At 43.3% G+C, this 10510-nt stretch overlaps 1 protein-coding gene across 1 annotated transcript; it reads right to left on the bottom strand.

The window, feature by feature from the left end:
* Positions 1-2878: 2878 nt before the first annotated feature.
* On the bottom strand, positions 2879-9595 carry LOC121586162 (trypsin-2-like). Its single transcript, XM_041902664.1, has 6 exons — positions 9514-9595; positions 9124-9274; positions 8509-8759; positions 8194-8330; positions 7957-8058; positions 2879-3047 (listed from the first exon to the last, which is right to left on the bottom strand). Exons 1-6 carry the CDS (start codon positions 9551-9553, stop codon positions 3000-3002), a joined length of 729 nt encoding a protein of 242 aa, XP_041758598.1. The 5' UTR covers positions 9554-9595; the 3' UTR covers positions 2879-2999.
* Between the last annotated feature and the right edge of the window lie 915 nt (positions 9596-10510).

The following is a 10510-nucleotide window of genomic DNA, read 5'->3' as shown; positions in this document are numbered from 1 at the left end:
AAATTATAGACTGATCATTTCTTTGTCAGTGGGCAAACGTACAAAATCAGCAGGGGATCAAATACTTTTTTCCCTCACTGTACACCTCCAATTGACTTAAATGATGTAAATTAGCCTATCAGAAGCTTTTAAAGCCATGACATCATTTTCTGGAATTTTCCAAGCTGTTTAAAGGTATGTAAACTTCTGACCCACTGGTATATTGATACAGTGAATTATAAGTGAAATAATCTGTCTGTAAACAATTGTTGGAAAAATTACTTGTGTCATGCACAAAGTAGACATAACCGACTTGCCAAAACTATAGTTTGTTAACAAGACATTTGTGGAGTGGTTGAATAACGAGTGTTAATGACTCCAACTTAAGTGAATGTAAACTTCCGACTTCAACTGTAGCTTAGTACTACTTTCTTACCTTATTGTTACCCGTATGTTCAACTGTGCATCAAACAGGAAGACAGTGATTCTGTTTATTTTACAGAATGTGGCTGGCCATTCTGACAGTTAACAAGCAACTCTAAAGCCTCAAACTATGTCCAATTGTTTTAATTTTTCTCAAAGTATTACTTTATTAATACCGCTATATATACTACACCCACCTCTATATGTATTTGACAGTGAAGCTACAATTTTACATTTAGCTCTATACTCCAGCATTTTCGATTTGAGATCAAATATTTCATATGCGACAACAGTACAGAACGTCACCTTTTATTTGAAGGTATTTTCATACATATCTGTTTTTTTACCGTTTAGAAATTAAGCACTTTATGTATCTAGTCCCCGTTTGAAGAAGTCATAAGTATTTGGACAAATTCATTTATAATGTACTAAAGTGGTCAAAAAGTTTAGTATTTGGTCCAATATTCCTAGCGCGCAAACCTGTTGGATGCATTTGCAGTTTGTTTTGGTTGTGTTTTGGGTTATGTTTTGCCCAACAGGAACTGAATGGTGAATGGCTGGAGTAATTTTCTTTCTAAGTGAGTAGATAAGATGTTTTTTGAACACTTCTAAATGAATCCTGATGATAATGCCATAATTAAGAAAAATCATGAATTAATCATGAATAATGATGAGTGAGGAGGTTACAGACACTGCTGCACACCCAGGTACATATTTCTTGGGGAAACACTTGTATGTATGAAACGTACATCCTGTGTGACTTGTATGTGCTCTTAATACAGAATTTGAACGAATCACTGATCAATCATTGTTGTACCACCTCCAGAACACCAGCCTTCTGAACACCAAAGAAGAAGCTGGAGGCTGACATGGTGCAGGTGCAGCGGGAGGTGGACGACACCGTCCAGGAGGCCAGGAACGCAGAGGAGAAGGCAAAGAAGGCCATCACTGATGTAAGTCCTCATAATATGTGACCTATTCCAGTGTTCCAGAAAACATATCTCAGAGACTTGGATTCTTGGGTAGCACTGTCCTCCTGCCCTCATCACGCCAATCCTGTTTATCTACATTCCACGCTCACCTGGAGAGGATGAAGAAGAACCTGGAAGCTACAGTCAAGGACCTGCAGCATCGTCTGGCTGAGGCTGAGAACCTGGCCATGAAGGGTGGCAAGAAGCAGCTACAGAAACTGGACTCCAGGGTGAGTTAGCAGGGACTCATTCTGAAGAATGAGATGGATGCCAAGCAGAAGAGAGGTAGAGATGCCGTCAAGGGAGTCCGCAAAAATTAGCACAGGGTCAAGGAGCTCACTTACTGTACCATGTAAAAGGGACACACCATCATAAACCCTTAACCAAGACTGGCGTTTGTAGTCTGGATCTGAGTGTGGGCAGTGATACATGGATGTTCTCCCCCCAGACTGAGGAGGATAAGAAGAACATCAATAGACTTCAGGACCTGGTGGACAAGCTGGAGCTGAAGGTCAAGGCCTACAAGAGTCAGGTGGAGGAATCTGTGAGTAACAAAACTTCTGAGACCATATCTGGAAGTTCTGTCTGACTGTTCTAATGTTGAGCTGTCCTGATAAACCCCTGGTGTTGTTCCTCTATCCCCTAACCCAGGAGGAACAAGCCAACCAGCACATTTCCAAGTTCTGTAAGGTTCAGCATGAGCTGAAGGACACTGAGGAGCACGCTGACATTGCTAAGTCCCAGGTCAACAAACTCAGGGCCAAGACCCACAACTCCAGAAAGGTACAGAGCTGCTGATCAACACACACTTGAACCATGTCCAATTTCCACAGCGGTAAAGAAATATAATTCAAGTTGACCAACAAAGGCAAATTCAAATGTTGGCTATGCAGAATATGTTAAGAATGAAAAGCTGTATCTTGACTTTGATTTGTTATTTTCTTTCATGATACAGGGCAAGGCAGAAGAGTAAACAACACAGTTTCTGTACAGAAGAGTTCCTATGTCTCATAAAATATGATTTTCATAGTAGAATTCTGAGCATTAAATAAATGAATGAGAACTCTATTGAGTTGTGGTGTTGTGTTTTTAATCTACTGGACTGCTAGTGTGGCAGTGTCTAGCTACCTCTGTAAAAATAAGTGACTTTATCTTTTGGAACTTCATTTTGAGAAATTGGGAGGGATAATATGTGCTCCCTTGCTCCGGAATGCATCTTCAAACTACCGAGGACATCTAGAGCTTTGTCATCTGTATCATAATGTATGACAATGGCATCATTTCAGCTTAACTGTGGCAGACTGAAGTCATATCAAGACAAAAAAAGTGTGATACCCATGAAAATATGCTTAATCTGACGCATTCGATTAGTGAACATTAATAAAGTATGAAGAAAGCATAAATACAGCATTTATAATGCATACAAAAAGCATGAAGAAAGCATTTTCCAATTGTTTTGCTTACAATGGTCAGACTCAGTAGAAAACAGACTCAGTAGACTGAAATTATTTTAAATACTTTATTCATCAAATGTTTTTTGTCTCCAGTACAATAGGTGAATGTTGAACTGCACAGGATGATGTACAGTTGTGGGACTGTACTGGAGGACCCAAGCTAGGATCAGACTTAGTAGGTGGCCATGGTGCTGGTCAGCCAGTCGTTGAAGATGCACACCTGGAGGAAGAGAAGGAGAAGTGAGACATCAGTAGACACAGGGCCAAGTTACTGTAGATCTGGGATAAAGTTGGTATTATTGAAGTTAGAAACATGTAGTTGTGACAGGGATGAACCAGTGGTCTAATAAAGGAATGCTGTCACAAACCCATTATAGTATTTACAGTGGGGGAAACAAGTATTTAGTCAGCCACCAATTGTGCAAGTTCTCCCACTTAAAAAGATGAGAGAGGCCTGTAATTTTCATCATAGGTACACGTCAACTATGACAGACAAATTGAGAAAAAATAATCCAGAAAATCACATTGTAGGATTTTTTATGAATTTATTTGCAAATTATGGTGGAAAATAATTATTTGGTCACCTACAAACAAACAAGATTTCTGGCTCTCACAGACCTGTAACTTCTTCTTTAAGAGGCTCCTCTGTCCTCCACTCGTTACCTGTATTAATGGCACCTGTTTGAACTTATCAGTATAAAAGACACCTGTCCACAACCTCAAACAGTCACACTCCAAACACCACTATGGCCAAGACCAAAGAGCTGTCAAAGGACACCAGAAACAAAATTATAGACCTGCACCAGGCTGGGAAGACTGAATCTGCAATAGGTAAGCAGCTTGGTTTGAAGAAATCAACTGTGGGAGCAATTATTAGGAAATGGAAGACATACAAGACCACTGATAATATCCCTCGATCTGGGGGACACGTCTGCAGTGCCAGACGTGTCCCCCTGCTTAAGCCAGTACATGTCCAGGCCCGTCTGAAGTTTGCTAGAGTGCATTTGGATGATCCAGAAGAGGATTGGGAGAATGTCATATGGTCAGATGAAACCAAAATATAACTTTTTGGTAAAAACTCAACTCGTCGTGTTTGGAGGACAAAGAATGCTGAGTTGCATCCAAAGAACACCATACCTACTGTGAAGCATGGGGGTGGAAACATCATGCTTTGGGGCTGTTTTTCTGCAAAGGGACCAGGACGACTGATCCGTGTAAAGGAAAGAATGAATGGGGCCATGTATCGTGAGATTTTGAGTGAAAACCTCCTTTCATCAGCAAGGTATAGAACAGCGCCGGAGAAGATGGCTGCCGTTTTACAGCCCTCTAACCAACCCTCTAACCAATTGTACTATTATGTGTGTTTTTCCGCGTTATTTGTAATTTATTTTGTACATAATGTTTCTGCCATCGTCTCTTATAACCAAAAAGAGCTTCTGGATATCAGGACAGCGATTACTCACCTCGCATTGGACGAAGATTTTTTCTTCAACGAGGCGGCCGCGAAGGATATCACACAGACACCCGACAAGGCCCAAATCCCCGTCATTCGCGTGAGGAAGAGACGGAGTTATCGCGGACGCAGATCCGGATGCCTTGTAAGGATCCGACGGCGAGCGAGTAAACTGCCTCTTCCATCAATCCTATTAGCCAACGTTCAATCTTTTGAGAATAAAATGGACGATTTAAGATTACGGTTATCCTACCAACGGGACATTAAAAACTGTAATATCTTATGTTTCACGGAGTCGTGGCTGAACGACAACAATGATAACATTCAGCTAGCAGGCTATACGCTACATCGGCAGGACAGAACGGCTGACTCTGGTAAGACAAGGGGTGGCGGTCTGTGTATATTTGTAAACAACAGCTGGTGCACAAAATCAAATACTAAGGAAGTCTCGAGGTTTTGCTCGCCTGAGGTAGAGTATCTTATGATAAGCTGTAGACCACACTATTTACCAAGAGAGTTTTCATCTATATTTTTCATAGCTGTCTATTTACCACCACAAACCAATGCTGGCATTAAGATTGCACTGAATGAGTTGTACAAGGCCATTAATCAACAGGAAAACGCTCATCCAGATGCAGCGCTCCTAGTGGCCGGGGACTTTAATGCAGGGAAACTTAAATCCGTTCTACCTAATTTCTACCAGCATGTTAAATGTGCAACCAGAGGGAAAAAAACTCTAGACCACCTTTACTCCACACACAGAGACGCATACAAAGCTCTCCCTCGCCCTCCATTTGGCAAATCTGACCATAACTCTATCCTCCTGATTCCTGCTTATAAGCAAAAACTGAAGCAGGAAGCACCAGTGATTCGGTTAATAAAAAGTGGTCAGATGACGCAGATGCTAAGCTACAGGACTGTTTTGCTAGCACAGACTGGAACATGTTCCGGGATTCTTCAGACAGCATTGAGGAGTACACCACATCAGTCACTGGCTTCATCAATAAGTGCATCGATGATGTCGTCCCCACAGTGACCGTACGTACATACCCCAACCAGAAGCCATGGATTACAGGAAACATCCGCACTGAGCTAAAGGGTAGAGCTGCCGCTTTCAAGGAACGGGACTCTAACCCGGACGCTTATAAGAAATCCCGCTATGACCTCCGACGAACCATCAAACAGGCAAAGAGTCAATACAGGTCTAAGATTGAATCATACTACACTGGCTCTGACGCTCGTCGGATGTGGCAGGGCTTGAAAACTATTACAGACTACAAAGGGAAGCACAGCCGCGAGCTGCCCAGTGACACAAGCCTACCAGACGAGCTAAACCACTTCTATGCTCGCTTCGAGGCAAGCAACACTGAAGCATAAATGAGAGCACCAGCTGTTCCGGATGACTATGTGATCACGCTCTCCGTAGCCGATGTGAGTAAGACTTTTAAGCAGGTCAACATTCACAAGGCCGCAGGGCCAGACGGATTACCAGGACATGTACTCCGAGCATGTGCTGACCAACTGGCAAGTGTCTTCACTGACATTTTCAACATGTCCCTGACTGAGTCTGTAATACCAACATGTTTCAAGCAGACCACCATAGTCCCCGTGCCCAAGAACTCTAAGATAACCTGCCTAAATGACTACCGACCCGTAGCACTGACGTCTGTAGCCATGAAGTGCTTTGAAAGACTGGTCATGGCTCACATCAACAGCATAATCCCAGAAACCCTAGACCCACTCCAATTTGCATACCGCCCCAACAGATCCACAGATGATGCAATCTCTATCGCACTCCACACTGCCCTTTCCCACCTGGACAAGAGGAACACCTACGTGAGAATGCTATTCATTGACTACAGCTCAGCATTCAACACCATAGTGCCCTCTAAGCTCATCACTAAGCTAAGGATCCTGGGACTAAACACCTCCCTCTGCAACTGGATCCTGGACTTCCTGATGGGCTGCCCCAGGTGGTAAGGGTAGGTAACAACACATCTGCCACACTGATCCTCAACACGGGGGCCCCTCAGGGGTGCGTGCTCAGTCCCCTCCTGTACTCTCTGTTCACCCATGACTGCATGGCCAGGCACGACTCCAACACCATCATTAAGTTTGCCGACAACACAACAGTGGTAGGCCTGATCACCGACAACGATGAGACAGCCTATAGGGAGGAGGTCAGAGATCTGGCCGTGTGGTGCCAGGACAACAACCTCTCCCTCAACGTGACCAAGACAAAGGAGATGATTGTGGACTACAGGAAACAAAAGAGGACTGAGCACGCCCCCATTCTCATCGACGGGGCTGTAGTGGAACAGGTTGAGAGCTTCAAGTTCCTTGGTGTCCACATCACCAATGAACTATCATGGTCCAAACACACCAAGACAGTCGTGAAGAGGGCACGACAAAGCCTATTCCCCCTCAGGAGACTAAAAAGATTTGGCATGGGTCCTCAGATCCTCAAAAATTCTACAGCTGCACCATCGAGAGCATCCTGACTGGTTGCATCACCGCCTGGTATGGCAACTGCTTGGCCTCCGACCGCAAGGCACTACAGAGGGTAGTGCGTACGCCCAGTACATCACTGGGGCAAAGCTTCCTGCCATCCAGGACCTCTATACCAGGCGGTGTCAGAGGAAGGCCCTCAAAATTGTCAAAGACTCCAGCCACCCTAGTCATAGACTGTTCTCTCTGCTACCGCACGGCAAGCGGTACCGGAGTGCCAAGTCTAGGTCCAAAAGACTTCTCAACAGCTTCTACCCCCAAGCCATAAGACTCCTGAACAGCTAATCATGGCTACCCGGACTATTTGCACTGCCCCCCACCCCATCCTTTTACGCTGCTGCTACTCTGTTAAGTATTTATGCATAGTCACTTTAACTCTACCCACATGTACATATTACCTCAACTACCTCAACTAGCCGGTGCCCCCGCACATTGACTCTGCAACGGTACCCCCCTGTATATAAAGCCTCCCTACTGTCACTTTATTTTACTTCTGCTCTTTTTTTCTCAACACTTTTTGTGTTGTTGTTTTATTCTTACTTTTTTGTTTAAAATAAATGCACTGTCGGTTAAGGGCTGTAAGTAAGCATTTCACTGTAATGTCTGCACCTGTTGTATTCGGCGCATGTGACCAATAAAATTTGATTTGATTTGATTTGAAGGGCATTAAAGATGAAACGTGGCTGGGTCTATCAGCATGACAATGATCCCAAACACACCGCCCGGGCAACGGAGTGGCTTCGTAAGAAGCATTTCAAGGTCCTGCTCTAGAGGAGATCTGCATGGAGGAATGGGCCAAAATACCAGCAACAGTGTGTGAAAACCTTGTGAAGACTTACAGAAAATGTTTCACCTGTGTCATTGCCAACAAAGGGTTTATAACAAAGTATTGAGAAACTTTTGTTATTGACCAAATACTTATTTTCCACCATAATTTGCAAATAAATTCATTAAAAATCCTACAATGTGATTTTCTGGATTTTTTTCTTCACATTTTGTCTGTCATAGTTGACGTGTACCTATGATGAAAATTACAGGCCTCTCTCATCTTTTTAAGTGGGAGAACTTGCACAATTCCTGGCTGACTAAATACTTTTTTTCCCCACTGTATTTGAAACTACATGATGCTTTATCCCACAAATTTAGCAGCAGAAGCCTATATTCTTACCTTGGCGTAGACACCGGGGTTACCGGGCTCGGCACAGCCATATCCCCAGGACACAACACCCTGCAGCTCACCGTTGCACACCACGGGGCCACCGGAGTCACCCTGAGAGAGAGAGAGAATGAGAGATTTACTTCACTGTTTCTCTGTACTGTATTTTTGGTCCTAATAGTTTTGATAAGCTGGTCAGAGGCAGTAGTAGAGCAGGACTAGCCTCTACAGGTCAGTGCTGTTCAGTACCTGGCAAGAGTCCTTGCCTCCCTCCAGGAATCCAGCGCAGAACATGGCATTAGTGATCTGACCAGGGTAGGAGTTGTCACAGTCTTTGAAAGACAGGATGGGGAGGTTCAGGCACTGCAGCTTGTCGCTATCGGCGGCTGTAAGGATGGATGAGAAATGAAATAATGGATAGAAAGAAAGAAGGGGGAGTGAAAGGCAGAACATGTCTATTATGTATCATTTACATCTGAACACTGGCAATGGTTACCAGACCAAGTATATTTTATAACCTAGCCCCAAAATACATGAAAGTATTGACGTTGGTGCTGTACTCACTGGAGCTCATGGTGTTTCCCCATCCAGAGACGACACACTTGGTGCCAGCGGGGGCACAGCTGGTGGGCAGAGCAACAGGCTGCACGTAGGTGTTGAGGGTGGCGGGCTTGCTCAGCTTGATCAGCATGATGTCATTGTTGATGTTGTAGGAGCTGTAGTTGGGGTGGGGGATGACGCGGGAAGAAGAGATGAACTGCTCGTTACCCTCAGTCCTGGCAATGTTGTGCTCGCCCAGACGCACCTCCACACGGCTTTGGGTGAAAGAGAGAGAGAGAGAGAGTTGAGAGAAAGATGGAAAGGAAAGTCTTTCATCAGTTGATGGTGTTCTGTGCTGAGCCTTGGGGTGCAAGTGAAGTGAGCTGCATGATATACTGTAATCTGGAAAATCGGATGTTGTTAAGCCATGACAGACATGTAAAGTAAATAAATGGCCTTGCAAATGCCTTGGCGTGTGCGAGCCGGAATGGCTCATAAGAGCAGGAGCCTATCTCCTCTTTCTGTAGCGTGAGGCAGCTTGATGTACCAGTACACATATTGAATGTATTAATCAAATGGAAGTCTTACTCATCTATAAGCACATAGGATACTCCATGTACAGGTATGTAGTTTACTCACGACATGTAGCAGTGAGCAGCAGACACAACCCAGTTCTTGTTGACCAGGGAGCCACCACAGAAGTGGTACCCAACGTTCAGAGACACCTGGTGGGGCTGGGAGTAGGGCTTGCACTCGTACCCTCCAACGATCTTGTCGTCCTCCGTGGAAACTAGAAACAGAGAGAACTCTCAGTTAGCATTGACACAGTGCCTCACCTTTCGAGATTGTGAAAAACATGATAATGACATTGTAAAGTTAAACTAAAAAGAATGATAGTTGTTTGATATCTCTAAAATACAATATATTTTTTACAAACAAGAGGAAAGGTTTGACAAACTTTTGTGCCATGACCCATCTACTTCATTTGTAGATGTTCTGATTGTATGGGAGTATGTATCATATACTCACAAGCGGCTCCAATGAGCAGAATGAAGACCAGAGAAATCATGGTTGCTGTATGATCCTGTCAATGAGTGAGGTTCACCTGCGCCCCTGCTTTATATACACACTCAGAAGTGCTGCCCCAGTTCCAGGGCAACATCATTGGTCAGTCAAGAGCCAATCAGCCATAGGACGATACTGTAAGATTAGGTGATTCCTTATCAGTTAGGCTTTCCATACATTTTTGGGGGCCAGAGAGCCATGTAGATAAGGCTGGGGTTAGAGTTGGAGTTAGGGATGGGGTTGAGTCAGGTGTTGAACATAAGGCAAGCGTCATAATAGTCTCACCAATGAGTTTATACCCAATCAGCCATAGGACAATAACATTAAGTGATTCCTTATCAGTTGTGTTTTCCGTTAAAAAAAATGGTGTCAGAGAGCCAGGTAACAAACTGAATTACTAATATGTTCCAAGATTGTAGCCATTCCAATAATGTGTGATTGCCTACACACTTCTTTATAATGTCAACCAAGAGCCTCCTCTTTCTGACATTCCATCAGCAGAAGCGTCTCAGTGGCACCGCTTTAAGTGATAAATACCATGTATTCAATCAAGTTCTTCATTTTGGTTCCAAGTTAGTGTTTACAGTTAGTGATGACCTTGTGATTGATCACACACATTGTGGAAAATAACTTAGCTACTGTTTTGATTCTAACCCAAATTGGTTTTGTTTCTTCTACTTAAAAAGCACTTTTTTGATACAATAACAGTTGTTATCTTTGTTATTCTGAAGGTCTGCCACAGTTCAATCTAATTCTACATGAATTTACAATTTTATAAATTCATAAAATGTATGTAGGTTGTCTTTTTTTGTCTTTTTATTTTTGCCTACGTAGAGCCTTGAGATGAATCTCTAATGAGAAAACAAATATGAAAAAAAAATATATATTATTATTTTATTATTGCTTATAAAGTGGTATTAAATCATATTTTCTAAAAATAATCATTTTGGTTTAGGAGTAA

This window comes from Coregonus clupeaformis, unplaced genomic scaffold (genome assembly GCF_020615455.1).
Source record: "Coregonus clupeaformis isolate EN_2021a unplaced genomic scaffold, ASM2061545v1 scaf2239, whole genome shotgun sequence".
Lineage (NCBI taxonomy): Eukaryota > Metazoa > Chordata > Actinopteri > Salmoniformes > Salmonidae > Coregonus > Coregonus clupeaformis.
Note: the sequence above shows the minus strand (reverse complement) of the source record. Positions and strands in the feature narration are given on the sequence as shown.